Source organism: Colletes gigas, unplaced genomic scaffold, assembly GCF_013123115.1.
Source record: "Colletes gigas isolate AHSC1104 unplaced genomic scaffold, ASM1312311v1 Colletes_gigas_Sc00002, whole genome shotgun sequence".
Lineage (NCBI taxonomy): Eukaryota > Metazoa > Arthropoda > Insecta > Hymenoptera > Colletidae > Colletes > Colletes gigas.
This window is the reverse complement of record NW_025106631.1, coordinates 4,643,537-4,660,150: the sequence shown is the minus strand read 5'-3', so window position 1 is coordinate 4,660,150 and position 16,614 is coordinate 4,643,537. Positions and strand designations below refer to the sequence as shown.

The 16,614-nt window shown below is 30.9% G+C and overlaps 5 protein-coding genes across 11 annotated transcripts; 3 read left to right on the top strand and 2 right to left on the bottom strand.

Annotated features, from left to right (window-relative positions):
- Positions 1 to 467: 467 nt before the first annotated feature.
- Positions 468 to 5,829, top strand: LOC122403953 (serine/threonine-protein kinase 3). Of its 2 annotated transcripts, none has more exons than XM_043407783.1 (10): positions 468 to 674; positions 1,181 to 1,261; positions 1,386 to 1,566; positions 1,650 to 1,877; positions 1,956 to 2,274; positions 2,371 to 2,504; positions 2,596 to 2,758; positions 2,831 to 2,922; positions 2,999 to 3,193; positions 3,367 to 5,829. In XM_043407783.1, exons 1-10 carry the CDS (start codon positions 661 to 663, stop codon positions 3,523 to 3,525), a joined length of 1,566 nt encoding a protein of 521 aa, XP_043263718.1. In that variant the 5' UTR covers positions 468 to 660; the 3' UTR covers positions 3,526 to 5,829. The 2 variants fall into 2 exon arrangements, with proteins under 2 accessions (XP_043263718.1, XP_043263715.1); XM_043407780.1 differs by having other exon boundaries at positions 3,346 to 5,829.
- Positions 2,613 to 9,599, bottom strand: LOC122403962 (sorting nexin-17). Of its 6 annotated transcripts, none has more exons than XR_006259669.1 (10): positions 8,905 to 9,599; positions 8,394 to 8,660; positions 7,950 to 8,315; positions 7,783 to 7,873; positions 7,454 to 7,704; positions 7,024 to 7,230; positions 6,768 to 6,950; positions 6,604 to 6,689; positions 2,781 to 2,908; positions 2,613 to 2,705 (listed from the first exon to the last, which is right to left on the bottom strand). XR_006259669.1 is itself a non-coding variant. In XM_043407822.1 (10 exons), the coding sequence occupies exons 4-10, from the start codon at positions 8,091 to 8,093 to the stop codon at positions 6,337 to 6,339; spliced, it is 1,170 nt and encodes a 389-aa protein (XP_043263757.1). In that variant the 5' UTR covers positions 8,094 to 8,315; positions 8,408 to 8,434; positions 8,639 to 8,660; positions 8,905 to 9,598; the 3' UTR covers positions 6,150 to 6,336. The 6 variants fall into 6 exon arrangements, 5 of the variants coding, with proteins under 5 accessions (XP_043263757.1, XP_043263728.1, XP_043263737.1 ...); XM_043407822.1 differs by lacking the exons at positions 2,613 to 2,705; positions 2,781 to 2,908 and adding an exon at positions 6,150 to 6,531 and having other exon boundaries at positions 6,604 to 6,702; positions 8,408 to 8,434; positions 8,639 to 8,660; positions 8,905 to 9,598; XM_043407793.1 differs by lacking the exons at positions 2,613 to 2,705; positions 2,781 to 2,908 and adding an exon at positions 6,150 to 6,531 and having other exon boundaries at positions 6,604 to 6,702; positions 8,905 to 9,598.
- Positions 9,600 to 9,792: 193 nt separating this feature from the next.
- On the top strand, positions 9,793 to 10,998 carry LOC122404039 (40S ribosomal protein S10-like). The gene is made up of 3 exons (XM_043407902.1): positions 9,793 to 9,893; positions 10,387 to 10,531; positions 10,617 to 10,998. Exons 2-3 carry the CDS (start codon positions 10,388 to 10,390, stop codon positions 10,959 to 10,961), a joined length of 489 nt encoding a protein of 162 aa, XP_043263837.1. The 5' UTR covers positions 9,793 to 9,893; position 10,387; the 3' UTR covers positions 10,962 to 10,998.
- A 240-nt stretch (positions 10,999 to 11,238) lies between these two features.
- LOC122404034 (bladder cancer-associated protein) lies at positions 11,239 to 13,212 on the bottom strand. The gene is made up of 2 exons (XM_043407889.1): positions 12,880 to 13,212; positions 11,239 to 12,800 (listed from the first exon to the last, which is right to left on the bottom strand). The coding sequence occupies exon 2, from the start codon at positions 12,782 to 12,784 to the stop codon at positions 12,482 to 12,484; it is 303 nt and encodes a 100-aa protein (XP_043263824.1). The 5' UTR covers positions 12,785 to 12,800; positions 12,880 to 13,212; the 3' UTR covers positions 11,239 to 12,481.
- A 156-nt stretch (positions 13,213 to 13,368) lies between these two features.
- LOC122404026 (DNA repair and recombination protein RAD54B-like) lies at positions 13,369 to 16,558 on the top strand (the record flags this gene model as incomplete). Its single annotated transcript, XM_043407879.1, has 9 exons — positions 13,369 to 13,838; positions 13,899 to 13,991; positions 14,059 to 14,191; positions 14,281 to 14,849; positions 14,929 to 15,685; positions 15,770 to 15,929; positions 16,001 to 16,127; positions 16,204 to 16,431; positions 16,499 to 16,558. Coding segments are annotated over exons 1-9 (2,508 nt in total), but the record flags the coding sequence as incomplete, so codon positions are not given.
- Positions 16,559 to 16,614: the final 56 nt, after the last annotated feature.

Genomic DNA, 16,614 nt, shown 5'->3' with positions numbered 1-16,614 from the left:
CCAAATAGTATCACGATCGTCACTTATTGCATCGAATGTAACAAGAGTACAAAACAACGTATATTCGAGATACCGCTTCGAAATCGGCAATTTATAAACAATGTATTTTCAGCTATGCAGTATTTGAATGATTCTGTAATTTTGCACTTAAAGTACAGTTTACAAAATCGAGGAGGCTGCGGTGTACACGCATACAATTGTATCTTGGTTGGTCGGCAATCATCTGGAACTTCTTTGGGAATATAATTTCTTTCGTATTGAACGCGTGCGCCAGACGACTTTTCACGGTTCTGTTTACTCGAAATTGCGCGATCGCACGAATCGAAATAGAAATTCGCTTCTATTTTCTATGTCTATTTCTGCGTTGACTCGTTTATCACACACGATAATTCGAGCAACGATGCGATGCACGCACACATCAATTCGGCGAGATTTTCTGGAGCCCGTGTAAACTCCGCCATCTACAATGCTGGATGGTCGATGGTTTTCGATATTTCGGTTGTGTGGTTACTTTAATTTATTGACAAAAATGTAACACTTCTATTTTAAATTGACTATGTTTTTACAACCGGAATGATACCTGTTTTATCCAAGTTAAGTTATTTGTGTAAATATTGAAGGTGTTTTTATTCAAGTAAGAACTCGACGCGAATAGCGAAAATGTCTTCGAAGAGGTATTTAATTGTTTTTACTTGGTGTTTTTTAAACTGCCAGAACTTGGCCAACTCACGGATGGAAGTTATTTGTAGATAGAAAGAATCGGCCCCTTGATTCGCAGCGCGTTTCTCTTGTTATATGAAACAATTGCACTGTATTGATTCTTTCTTTCTTTGTTAACCTGCATTATCAATTTCGCCACATTATTTATGGAGCTGATAGTTGCCTTCGATTTTTCGAATAAATTTATGAAACATCGAATCTTGAAAACCTTGTTAATATCTTTTAGAACAGTCACGGTTATTTCTTTCTTGTATTCGAATCTAAATATTAATTTACAGTAAAACATTACTGTGTAGCATGGTACTTGTCATAAAAGTATATCTCGTTCAATAAATTTATTATCGAGCGAGAAAAAACGCGTTTTATATAAATATTGCTTTCTCGTATTGCCAAATACATTACACAACTATGAATATTAGACTTTACCCAATTTTAAATTTGACATGGTCTATTTTTTTAGTGAATTAAAAAAGTTGTCAGAGGAAAGTTTAACAAGACAACCTGAAGAAGTGTTTGACATAATATGCAAATTAGGAGAGGGGTAAGTTGACAGATTTAAGAAAATATAAGAAAAATATTATATGATTCTTTAAAGGAATCTTTTTATCAATGAAAATATATATTGATATACTTTGAATTCTAATTATTTGTTTTCTCTTGCACAGATCCTATGGATCAGTTTACAAAGCATTGCACAAAGAAAGTGGACAGGTACTTGCTATTAAACAAGTACCTGTCGATACAGACTTACAGGAAATTATAAAAGAAATTTCTATCATGCAACAGTGTGATTCTCCATATGTTGTTAAATATTATGGGAGCTACTTTAAAAACACTGATTTATGGGTAACCTTAAGCACCATCATGATAAGCAGTTATGCTTCCATACTTAATTTTTCATTTCTATTTATAAGGGTATAATGTTGCAGATTGTAATGGAATATTGTGGGGCTGGATCTGTTAGCGATATTATGAGGTTAAGGAAGAAAACTCTTCAAGAAGATGAAATAGCAACAATCCTCAGTGATACCTTAAAGGGTTTAGAATATCTTCACTTGAGAAGAAAAATACATAGAGATATTAAAGCAGGAAATATCTTGCTCAATAATGAGGGGCATGCAAAGCTAGCAGATTTTGGGGTAGCAGGACAATTAACTGTAAGCTTTGCAGCATGATTTTTATTTGTAGAAAAATTTTGTTGGACGGTAGACAATTTTGAAAATTTTTTTTTTCAGGATACAATGGCAAAACGTAACACAGTAATAGGAACTCCATTCTGGATGGCTCCAGAAGTAATACAAGAAATTGGATACGATTGTGTCGCGGATATATGGTCCCTTGGTATAACTGCTTTAGAAATGGCAGAAGGCAAGCCACCATATGGTGATATACACCCAATGAGAGCAATATTTATGATACCAACTAAACCACCACCTAGCTTTAGAGAACCTGATCAGTGGAGTTCTGAATTTATCGATTTTGTCAGTGGGTGCCTTGTTAAAAATCCAGAAGAAAGAGCTACTGCAACCGAGCTTTTGAATCATGAATTTATAGGTAAAATCTAATAAGACACTTTAGTATAGTGAATTGATACATCCTTCTGAAATTTCAAAATGTCCTATGCATTGCTTTCGATGATGCTTATTTTAGGTAATGCCAAACAACCGAGTATTCTGAGTCAAATGATCGCAGACGCTCATGAAATACGAGAAAAACAGAGCGCACATCGAGCTCATGTTATTAACAACGTGGCAATAAAAAATCAAAACCAGACGGAAGACTCGGTATTTAGCTAAAACTAAATTGATTATAAATGACATTGTATATATATGTGTATACTAATACCCACAATAAATATTTAACGCCTACCATTAGGACGAAGAAGACTGTAGCGGAACGATGAAACCTTTGCCAGAGGATACAGGAACTTTAGTACCAAGTCACGATCTTCCAGATACAGGAACACTTGTTTCTGCAATGTTGGACTTAGGAACAATGGTTATTAATAGTGACACAGACACCGAAGCAACTATGAAACGTTAGTAAAAATAATTTTATACCATAATATAAAAAGTTAAGAGATAGAGTAGTCGATATAATTTGTTTGCAGGTCATAATACAGGGTCAGTTGAATCCGGAAAGAAATACCGGCCATTATTTTTAGATCATTTTGACAAAAAGGAAGCACCTGAAATAGGAAAGGTAAGATTAACACATTGTTATATGCGTGCATATTATACTGTAAAATGTGAAAGAAATTAATTTGTTGATCGTTTAGGGTAATGGACAAATACTTGGGGCGCATAATCCAGATAATGAAAGTAAATTAGAATTACGAAGCCCGACAGAATCTCAAAGGTTTCAAAGTCATCTACAATTACAGCTTAACCAGATTTCTCATCCTGTACAAGAGCAACCTCATAATAACATATCTAAGTTCCAAAATGTCTTCGCGGAACGCGATTTCGATTTCGTAAGTAACGAATACTTATCAATTTTCAATTAGAGAAAGTTAAAAATAATTTACCGATGATTCCCAGTGTTCTGCATTTTTTTTTTTCTTTAACTGAAAATCAATCGACCTAATGCCACTTTAGGCATCATATATAAAAAACTTGAATATAGATAAACAACCATATCCTGCAGCTGAAGTTTCTCTCATACGAGGAACTACAGCAACGAATGGCTAATCTGGACGCAGAAATGGAGCGGGAAATCGACGAACTAAGAAGAAGGTACCAAACGAAGAGGCAACCAATTCTTGACGCCATGGATACTAAGCGGAAACGTCAGCAGAACTTCTAACAGTTTGGTTAATTTTTTTTTATGCAAATAGGTGTGATGACGATAGATAAAGGGTGTACAGTTGTATAAATGAATAGATTTTATTCGTCTCGACCTTAGTTTCATCAAAGAGAAGAACGTTGACATTTCAATTACATATTTAGCTAACGAAAAGAGTGACAGCAATTAAAGTATTTTCTTCTCTTTATAAGCCAATGTTCTTCCTCTTTATGAATTAAGAACGAGTAACTAATACTAGCTAATAGCCTCACGTCACCAATGTAAATTATTTTACATGATTTAGGTGAACAATCATTATACTTAATTTTTTATCATTATGTTTACCTATCTATTGTTAAATATGCTATTCTTATAGAAATATTATGGAATCTCCTCAGCATTCTTTAGAAACTAAAGCAAAAAGAAAAAAAAAGGAAAGCAATCGAATGCAATGGGAGTGGAATAATTAGAATGCCATATTTGTAATTTTTTTTTTTGTTGAGAATGAAATCCAGTGAGGTGTCCACGTGAAATTGATATTCGGTTTTCGTCTTACGCTAGTCACCTATTATGCCATTTATTTTATCCATAATATTACATTATCAAATATCATCACTCATACGAAATACATGCATGGAGATCATCCCGAAAATATATTTATATAATCTTGTGCGCTAATGTATCGTTTACTTGCGAAAGCAATTTCTGATAAGTGAGCAAACTTTAGAAGGTATTAAAGAATTTACTCCTTTTTTTTACTGCCATAGATATTATTACGCGTTTACCTACAGATATTAATATTAGGTTATGGAACATTCGTTCTTACGTCAATGACTTAGTTTTAAAGTTTTGTAAAATGGAAATCGCGAATTGTTTGGTAGTGTTTTATACCACGCAAGATTAGAAATTAGAGTGATAACATCTCAATGTCGAATATAATATGACGAATGAATTTACTGAAATTAGTCTTCCGTATTAGAACGTATTTCAATATTTCACTAATTCGTTAAAATCAGTATTCAAATTGCTGAGAATGATCATCACAAAGCAATGGCAAGATTTATAATATTTTTAGATTTATATAAATTTATATTTTATTGAAATGCATTTTTTTTTATTTTTTTTAAATAATTTTCGTACGTAAGATTTTCAAATATGTTATCATTGTGTTTTTTTATACAAATTTCAATGAATGCTGGTGGTATCAGAGTTGGGCATTAATCGACACGTTCTTCTCAACTAGATAATCAATCGATTACACGATGCAACTCAAAATTTAGTCGTCGGAATTAATCATTAATCGCGAGCGATTAATGGCCGACAATTAAATTAATCGTTAATCGCTTACGACGATAGGCCATCAAATTAATCACTTATTCTTACTGAATAATGTTTCATCTGGTTAATTAGTCGTCGGTCGCTTATGGCAATCTTCAATTAAATTAATGGTTACTCTTCGGTAGTCATACGCGACCGAAGCGATTTACGATTAATTTAATCATCGATCGTTACGATCGATCGCCGGTTAATTTAATCGCAAGCGATTAAAGATTACCCGTTTCGATCGTAATCGTTAATTGTCACTTTGACTAAATTTTGCCCAACACTGGTTGGTGTAGGTCATGCCCGAGAAATAGTAACGCATGTATGTACTACTAAGAATGCTACAACATAGTGGAGTAATTCTTTGCTGACGTTGGGCTATTTTAAAAAGTAGCGGAAATAGATTTATAATACTTAAACGCTATAGCCAGAACTGACTTTTCTGTTTATTTAGAAAGTAACAATACAGAATAACAACATATTTTTGATATAGAAAATATGCACATTACAATCTAAGGAAATTCGAATATTAATTATTAAATCCAGTCTTTATATGGCCCTACCATGACACACAATATTATCATAATAATAGCGTTGGGTCCCATTGTTAACACGATGAGCAGATAAATAAGTTATAATCTAAAAAAAGTAATATTTCTACTGTTTGATGAAAAATAGAACGCACCATTCACTGCGACATGCGAACTCCATCAACATATATGCGTTAATAATGTAATAGAAACGAATAAATTTTATTCCTGCAGAATTACGTTTGACCACTTCAAGGCTAATATGTGTCCCCCAAACTTTGTAGGATCGACGCGAGGGGGCAGACTTCGAAATTAGCCTTGTTTCCAGCCATTCGTATGAGACACTGCCTGCCTTTTACGTATTTGATTTTACCAATAATAAAATATTGTGCATATTTCGGTTTATTTAAATTTTCTTCTTTTTTTAACTTCTATCTGATATTTTAATTATTTTGTCGAATAAGATGTAAGTACATTTATGTAAAAATTTATACTTTCCTTTTTTTTACAACTCATTCACTTTCTATAAATGCACATTTCATATTTACACTTATGTTATCGTAAAGAATTAAATTATTATCGAACTTAATTATAATAAATAAAAATTATACAGTCATTGCCTATGTCATTATAACTTGTTTACACCGAATTAAAAACTTTACCATTATATTTTTATTAATAATAACATTTATACAAAGAAATTATTACAAATTTTCGAGCATTTAAATTCTGTAGTTTCTATGTTACTTTTTTAAAATTGAAAGTAACACAGCTTTTTAAAAATTAATGCCAACAAAATTGTTATGATATTAGTACATAAGTATAAAATTATCCTTCTACACTTAATGCGAGAATCTTATAAATTTATATCACTTGGTTACATGTCAGCAAAAATATATTAATATCATTTGAGAAGTTTTAGAAAACTATTTAGATATTTATAAGGCATATCCTGTCTCATCACATTATTTTCATATATTCATAAATCATCATCGCCAATCATGTTAAATGCATTATTTTCCATAATATCACATTCTGATATATGTTTTCTTTGAATTTTATCGTTTGTGCTAACTTTTACGTTAGTGGATTTTTTTATTCTAACTACCGAGAATCTATCCGCAAGTTTTTTCATAATTGGTTCTGATTTAGAAGGTTGTTTGATACAATGACTCTAAAACGACATATAACGATAATTAAATTCGATATAAAAAAAATAGTCATAAGTATAATTCAAATCACATACCTTTTTACTTCCGTCTGATTGTTCATCCGAAGACGATCCCATTGTGACACTCTGCCCATCTCGCATAATATATGTCCACGATTTTCCTGGTGACACATCCTATAAATAAATTCTCAAATATTTGACTTTATTTAGCAAATTAATAATAATAAGTATTTATTAACCTGAATCTTATTGCCGCCGACATTCTTTAACAGTAATTCATCGATCATAGCTTGCAAACATACGGACATTAAAATAGCTTGTTCTGAAGTAATTGTCACCCATTGCAATTGATTCTTAGCTACTAAGTATTCAAAAGATAACTCCAAACTGATGTCATCATTTTCTTCGCATCTGTCAACCCCCTAATGCGTCAGACAGTGAACATTAATTTACATAACAGAGTTAAAATACGGTTTTATATTATAAATTACTTACATTTTGTACAGTAGTTATTCGCCAACAACGCATTCGAGAAACTTTAAACATTTCTTCGTGTTGTTCCCCGTCGGATAATGTACGCAAATTCAATTCATTTCTACCTATAGCAACTAATACTTTTGAATCTGCTTGAGGGTAATCGCAAAAGCATGGAGCAAACTGAATATAACCATAATACTTTAAAGTACGCGCTATATCCAGATACTACAATGATAATATTTAAAATAAATGAATATGTGAAAATAATATAATTATAGAAACCATAAATCTCGATCAAAAGTAGATTGACGTAATAGGCAGCAAACAATATTCTTATTAGTCCATAGGTAATTTAACAAGTAATCAACAAGCAATCGGTTTTAAAATTTGTCCAAAACCTAAACCAATCTACTTCTGTCTTCCTATTACATCACATATTAAAACATACTTCTTTTTTCTTTGCATGACTCTGTGAAGTGGTCAGACGATCTTGTAGTTCGTCTGCAACTAAAATCCACCCTCGTTGAATTTCAGCAACTGTTTGAATATACAATAAATTCATTGCTACTGCATTAGTCATTAGTTCAAGATCATATCCCACATCCCAGTAATTCTTTCCAAGTACAACCCTACTACCTATAGTGTGTATATATTTGTTTGTTATAAATGGAGATTCAAAATCCTGTAATTTTCGTAGTACTGAAAACAATATGTATAAAGGATTACAAATTAAATGGAATAGCAATGTACAAATTGTTACTAGAAAGTTACACTTACAATAGACACTATTACCTTCATCCTGAGCCACAATAAATAATGCAAAATATATATGATATTGTTCTGGCAGTTTAAAATGGTTGTAGACTTTCTGTTGAGCAGAAAAATTCGAATTAAATTTTAATTAATTTTGCGTACTGTAAACTTCTTTTTAAGTAAGAATATACCTTTAAAACAATTCCAGAATGATCTCCTGAGGAAACATTTATTGTTACCTTAGAACCATTCATAAGAAAAACGTCCACAACTTCATTATTGGATAATCCACCTATAGTTTCTTGTTGAGCATTTAGTAAGAATGCATTCAGCATTCCTGATTTATTGACTGTTGCATTTTGTCCGATCGATTGAATATACTTTTCCAAAGACAAACGACGTTCTTCTTGCTGATTTAACGTTAAAGGGAAGAACTTTTTTGGTGGAAACAACAGGATAGGTATATCCAAATCCTTTGTTAATTGTTCATGAAGATTGTGCAACTGTTTGTACCTTACGGTACAATGAAATAATCCATTTATATGAATGTTATAACCCTACAAATTTAAATTAAACAAAATAAATGTATATTAACACGCTGTATTGTATGCGTACTTTGCAATAGAAATAGTTACCACATATGTATTACCAGCTGTATCAATAAATTCTTGTGTATCTGGTATAGAAAAATGCATTTTTGTAAAATTACGTACTAGTGGTTTATATATATTGGCGATTAGAAAGATACATCATAGAAAAGTTATTTAACAAAATGAACGTATGTAAAAATATAATCCAAAATGTACAAAAATATCTATATAAAAAACACCACATTGTACACAATTAAAATGCAATTGTGTCTAAAAATGGATATGCATACATTTCTGAGAAAATTCCACCATCTGAAAAATACAATTATAATAAACAGCGAATAAAATAGAATGAACAAGAACTTAAATTTTTGTTTAAATAAATCAGGTATATAAAAAATATATACATACATATGTAACAAATGAAACTCAACAGACATTAGAACGAATCAAACGTAAATTTACGTATTTAACAGTTAACATATGTAACATTATTTCATTTGTATGTCATAATCAAATATAATTACGTTTGTAATTAACTGCACGAAATACTTACGTATTGTCGGATTACCTTGTTGGCATTATCCGTTAACAATAGGCGTATTCGTTTTACACCCGCTCAACAACTATATTTCATGCGATTAAAGCTGACGCATTTTTTACTACTTACATAAATACAAACATACACTGACGTGTAAATGAATATAACTTTTTAAAACTGAAATTCCATTACGCAAACGGTAAATTCCGAGATTATTTTCCAAAGTTACCAAGTTTTTAATACAATGACGCGATACTAAATTTTGTACATTTACTATATAATTTTATTCCTTCCATGTTTTAAAACATATTTAATTTCTCTACATTCCCAACACTTTTGTTTTGTAATCTTGTAGGCGCCACGGCGCCCGTTGCAATTTCTATTTTTAAACGTTGAGTAGTAGTACTTAGATCAGATACTCGTTTGAATATTTCAATTTGTTTCAAACTTTTGATACAGTAAATAAAAATTAGAATTTGTATTAAATCTAATATTTCATTTCACAGTTACATGCATATAATTCGTTTCTTTCTTCATGGCAAATTTTCTTTATGCGAAGTTACTAAATTATTACCAGTGACAGGTTATATTTTCATGGGGCCTAAGACAACATTGAATTTGGAAGCCCCGTTTGAAAAAACCTAAATAAAGATCATTTTATATTGAATCTCGTCGAGATAATAAAACAAAAAATCATATAACGTAAAATATTTAACACAAAACGATAATACACAAACCACGGAATGAAATAATAACGAATCACTGACCAGTACAGAAATTTATTATGTTTATACAACATGAATGCGCAATATAAAAAGTTTCAGCACTTGATATCGTATGTTACATCTATAATTTATAAAAATACTGCAATGCATTTATGGATAATTTCATTTTGGAATAAATCGCTACTTCCGGTTAATCTCGAACGATATATCGATGTGTATACGATGTATCGCGCGTGAGAAGAGTTTCTTTCCGATAAAAGGTTCGCGCTGAAACGTCAAGTACGTTTGGTTTCATATAATATCTGTTTTAATCGTAATCATAAATAAATATAATGAGAAAGTAGAATGTTTTTAAAATTCTTCTATTTTTACTGAATTAGAGAACTGTTATATTATCGATATTTCTTCGGTATTACTATATTGAACAATATTGACATTATGCGGCTAACCTAAGAGAATTTTCTTATTTACCTTGTATTGTTAATGTAAATTTATATCACAGTATTTTAAATTTGTTTACTCCAATTGAAAAAAATATGTTATTTCTGTTGTCCGAATTTGAAATATTAGAATTTCTTTTACGCGAGATGATATAAACAGTTCGTATAACCTATAAATACGGTTATGCTCGTCACTAAATAACAAAAATTTGTTCCCTATAAACAGAATGTAATAAGTAAACATCTTACTTTCTCCATTATATAATTTATTGTAAAAAATTGTATTCACAATGATGGTTATTAATTTTTAAATTACTGTTTGTTACTTTCAGGATGTTGATGCCAAAAAAGAACCGCGTAGCGATTTACGAATATCTTTTTAAAGAGGGTGTTATGGTTGCAAAAAAAGACTACCATGCACCAAAACATCCAGAACTGGAAACTATTCCAAACCTTCAAGTTATTAAGGCTATGCAGGTAATAATTATATGTAATTCAACATTATTGTTTGGTTTGTTAATAGATTGTTTTACTCTGTAGTTGCATTAATTTTCTGTTGCAGTCTTTAAAATCTAGGGGGTATGTCAAAGAACAGTTCGCTTGGAGACATTTTTATTGGTATTTGACAAACGAAGGTATTGAATTTTTACGTGGTTACCTGCATCTACCTCCTGAAATTGTACCTTCCACTCTGAAGAGACAGTCCAAGTCAGAAACCACAAGGCCACGACCGGCAGCAGCTACAAGAAGCGAAACGTCTAGGCCCACCGAAGATCGTGCTGGATACAGACGAGGCCCTGGCGGTCCTGCGGGTCCTGCAGGCTCTGGTGACAAAAAGGCAGATGTTGGCGCAGGCACAGGAGATGTCGAATTCCGCGGTGGTTTCGGTCGTGGTAAACCACAATAATATTTTAATGTAAAATAAATAAATCTTTCATAATGTAGGAAGTTCTATTATTTCCATCATCCATCCTATATCAAAACATCGATTACATATTTATTTCAAATAAAAAGAATGAAGAGTTGAAAGTAACTTTTTGCTTTATTTTCTATTACATTATGAAAATGTACATTTACTTACAACTTATACAGTTAGTAGTTACTAATATGTAAAACTATGGAAGCAAATAATAGACGATCTATATTTACAATTATAAACTATGGAAATCAGAATTTTTCTGCAGGTAAATGTACCGATCAATATCATTTTTTACAAGGCACGCATGAAACTGGAAACATCACAGATATATATATTTGTGCTAAAGCAAAAGCTTTAAATAAAAAGTTTTCGATTACTTTATTGTATAAACAAAGTAAAACCAAACTATTTTCTTACTAATGTGTTCTCTTGCCTAAACTAAAACAGAAATTTAAATACTATTAGCGATATGGTATAGGCTTTCTGTTTGCAATTATTAAAAGCTAAAATTTTTTCCAATTAAATTGTTAATACTTACACTGAATGGAAAGATGCATTAATCGCACAGCATACATCATGTTTTATTTTCATATAAATATTAATCGCTTATATATGCATAATTTCCAAGTAATGCCAAGTTACATTTCAATTTCCACTACTTTATATGCTCGGTAAAATAAATATATATTTATTTTATGAACAAGTCAAAAGTAATCATTTTCAAATCCTACTTACAATCAGAAGTTTTAATACAATACATATAATGAATTACTTAGATTTTATGCTTTATCGCAATATTTATTTCTACCGCTCGTCGTATTCGATCAACGAATACTATTGTTTATTATATTCTTTATGTAAGCAGACTTCAATTTGACAATTTTTATAATTTTTAATGTTTCCTCGATAATATCAGTGTTTGTATTGCTGAGTTTCATTTAATGGCAATTTAATTTCGTACATGATAAATACTACTCGGTTATTAAATTCTTCACGCAAATGTGTATTCAAATAAAGCAATCAGCAAAGGAAGTCTTACTTTGTAAAGTATACAGTTGACAAGAGAGTCAATGAGTCTAATTGGAAAATAATTTTATATACATTGTAAGAAGATTAAACGATAACGTTAAACTAATTGGAATTAAATTTAATAATATATATACAAAGATGATATATTTTAATCATTTTGTATGACCTTGAAGTTTCTTGGTGTCATGCAAAATTTTTTTATGGCCTATCAATTTGATATACTTGCATGTACCATATATATAAATATGTATACGTACCAATTGCAAGGACTATAAAAACTATGTTTAAAACCATAAAAAAATCACATTTATATACATTAATTAATACATATATATATACACAGAAATACCAAAATATGTATATACATATATACTAATTCAGTAATGGATTTACTTATCGAAGAATTAATTTTGACATCTTCTAAAAGAGAAATGAAAGTAATGACAATTGTAGAACCTAAGAGCAGTGTCTTAATAATTTTAACTATTGTCGCATCTCATTGTATCACAATTTGTACTCCAAAGGAGACAATTACCAATGCCACTGTAACAAATTAGGAAAACAGCAACAAGAAACACTAAACTGCAGATGGTGCATGGCTTTCGTTCTAGGAAGAATCCGATTAGGTACAATGCCATGAACATGACATGCGTTTGTAGCAATGCTGGATTAACTGGCTTTGGTATCAGCAGTACTGGAATCAACCACTGTAGGCAATACATCTTTTCCCTTTTTATAGTTGTCAAAGATGTATTTACAACTCTTCGGTCTAGCTCTCTCATTTATCACAGAACCTCTCTAAAACGGAAGAATACATAATATTTTCCCTTTAATTGATCTACGAACTCTATGGTCGATACACAGACTATTATATTACCTTCGATATCTTATTTGGAAGCACTACGATTCTCTCGAAACATTTTGTTCCTTCAAATCGTAACGATTTAACGGTAGATATCCATGCTAACGCAAATATCACCCACCTAAATTTTTACAAATACGATTACACACAATCATGAATTAAACAGAATACAGTCATGGTATTCTCGTCAATGAATACCAATGTTCGCTTCATAAGGATAACCTTAAGATTGTCCTTGAAATGAACAAAACCAATCACAGAATTGTTCTTTAATTATTTTTTAGTATATTTAATCACCCTTTTTTCTTCTTTGTTTATGTATCACTCGTTTCATTTTATTTGTAACTTTTATATATTAATAATTTAATATGTCGATAAGATTCTATACTTTGTACAATGATAAACTTCGAACAAATGAAATCAGCTCCCTCTGGTGGCATTGTTTTGGCGCAAAAAGTGATACGTAATTATATTTTGCACGAAGCGAATTCAAATGTCGTACTGGTGTAATGAATTCTTTTTTAATAAACGTAACAACATGTAATTATATTATATATTAGTTCAATACTTTTAGTTTTGCGTACACATTTATCATGTATCGAAATAACCAAACAAAGGGTTTCAAACCTGTTTTAAAATGCCAACAATCAATGGACGATAAGACCAAGGAGAATTTAGAAAATGATAAATCGTTGGAAAATCTAAATGAAATTACTTGTAGAAGTACTACGAAAATTCTTAATTTATTCAAAAGACCAATCGAGAATTGTAACAAAGAAGTACTCGAAAAAGATGATTCGACCAAGACGAACGAAAACAATTCGGGCGACGGAGAAAATTCACCTTCTGTTATTGATAACAATTCTTTGTCTAGTATTTTCAACGTAGTAATTGGTAAAAAATCCACAAGAAAACATAAAAAATGGGATGATGATGGAACTTTGGAAGTTACAGGAAAACACGCAATTTTGAAGGTAACACACATAATAATACACTTAATTCTCTGTTACTACATTAATTTTTATATTAAATAGGATTCAGAAGGCAAGATTATTCATAGGAAAGTGGTTAATCCAGAAACACTTGTGGAAGGTGGTAGATTATATTTTGATAATAAAGAGATTGAGGTAACAACAAATAATTTATATAAATTGTTTTAATTTGCATGCAAGATCAATTTATAATTATTTATAGATTATTGATAGAGCAACATCAAGGCAATTATTGTCAAATGAGTCGGTCAAAGAGTTAATTCCAGAGCCACCCAGAAAAAAGTTAAAAACTTCAAGTTCCAGTGTATGCCTTCCCTTTGGATCTTTAAAAAAAGGTTTGACACAAATAAAAATACCAAAAGATCTATTTGAAAATCATAATTCATAATACATTGAAAATATTGATATTTATATTGTATTAAAGGGCTCAAATTAACATGCAATTCTTTGGTAATGCCTTCTTTGAATACTTCAAGAAATTGGATGGAAAATGATATTCCAGAAAAGGAGGAAGAAGTGTCTGTTGATGCATGTTTAGTAAATGTACTTAGACCACATCAACGTTATGGTATTGTATTTTTATATGAATGCATCATGGGTTTGAAGGTACCTAATTGCTCTGGTGCAATTTTGGCTGATGAAATGGGCCTTGGTAAAACATTACAATGCATTACAATTATTTGGACACTGTTGAAAAAGGGACCGTATGGAAAACCAGTATTGAAATATGTATTAATAGTAACTCCTAGTAGCCTATGCAATAACTGGAACAAAGAATTTGGACACTGGCTGGGTTTTCATAGAATCTGCCCATATGTTGTAAATGCCAAAAACAAACTGAAAGATTTCAAAAAGCAAATGAAAAATTCAATAATGATTGTTAGTTATGATATGCTTATTAGATGTCAAGAAGAACTTGAACAAATGACCTTTGATTTAATTGTGTGCGATGAAGGTCATAGATTGAAAAATAATGATATTAAAGCAGCAAAGGTAATGCTATTAGTCTTGACGAAAAAAACATTTTTTTTTAAATAAAAAAAAAAATGTTTAACTCTTATTTTCTTGCCAGATATTAAACAACATGAACTGCAAAAGGAGAATTCTCTTGAGTGGAACCCCTGTACAAAATGATTTACGAGAATTTTTTGCCCTACTTGATTTCGTAAACCCGGGTATATTGGGTAGCAATCACGAGTTTAAAAATTATTATGAAAATCCTATTGTAGCTTCACAATGCCCTCACGCGCCTGACAGCGTTGTATCTCTGGGAATAGAAAGGGCCAATGAATTAAATGAAAAAACCAAGTATTTCGTTTTAAGACGAACACAAGACACAATTAATAAATATTTACCACCTAAGCACGAGCTAGTTGTATTTTGCCGTTTATCGAACGAACAGGAACGTCTATATTCTCTCGTTACAGACGCTTGGTTTAATACAACTGCACTACCAAATAACAGCATTCCACATCTGACAGTAATAACAGTTCTCAAAAAGATCTGTAACCATCCTGACTTATTTTACAACGAGAAGAATGATTTTTTGCATAACGTAAATGTAAATAAAATTTCCCAAATAAAAAATTCTGTAAGCACTTCGAAAAATGCATATTGTGGAAAAATTTCGGTTGTACAAACATTAATGAGAAATTTAAAGGAGACAGATGAAAAATTAGTCTTGATTTCGTACTATACGCAAACGCTTGATGTATTGGAAACTGTTTGTAACGCAGAAAGTATGAAGTTTCTCAGATTAGATGGTAGTACACCAAACAGCTCAAGACCTAAGATCATTGAACAGTTCAATTCTAAAATTGATAACAGCAGTTAGTATGCATTACAGAATATTTGATCGAATCAAACATTTAATTATGTTTGTTGACTGACTAATTTCGATATAATTATTGCAGAAATATTTTTATTAAGTGCAAAAGCTGGTGGGGTTGGATTAAATTTGCCTGGTGCATCTAGATTGATATTGTTCGACTCAGATTGGAATCCAGCATCCGATTCTCAAGCCATGGCGCGAATTTGGCGAGATGGGCAAAAAAAAGATGTTTATATATTACGGTTAGGACATTCTAAATTTGTTAGTAAATATCAATATAAATCAATATCAAAATGATACGAAAAATTTATAGATTACTAACAACAGGTACCATTGAAGAAAAAATCTTTCAAAGACAAATTAGTAAAGCAGGCTTAAGCGAAACTGTGATGGATCTGAATTACTTTACTTCCCTAAAATTGTCTATGAGCGAATTAAAGGTTTGCTTCTTATGCAAATTTGAAACATTCACTGAATGAAAACGGTGCTGGTTTATAATAGTTGCAATACTTTCAGGACCTGTTTACATTAACGACAGACACAAAATGTTCAACTCACGATTTAATGAAATGTGATTGCAATGGTTATAAAAAAATGGAGAAGAAAGTAGAAAAATCGGATCACGAAGACATACGAGAACATCAATTAATATTAGAAAATAAAACGCCTCAACAAAATTTAACGATAAATCAACTTTTAGAATGGGAGCATTATCAACAACCAGTTCCAGATGAACTGATGCAGGTAAAAACAATTTAATACTATAAATATTAAACCTCAATTCTGTTAATTAATTTTAACATTCTTTTAGGAAATCATGTTATCAGAAATGTCTGATCATGTAACGTTCTTATTTAAAAATTCCATTTTAAATAAAAAACTTTAATTATCATTTATTCTATGAAAATAATATATTTTATAAAAATT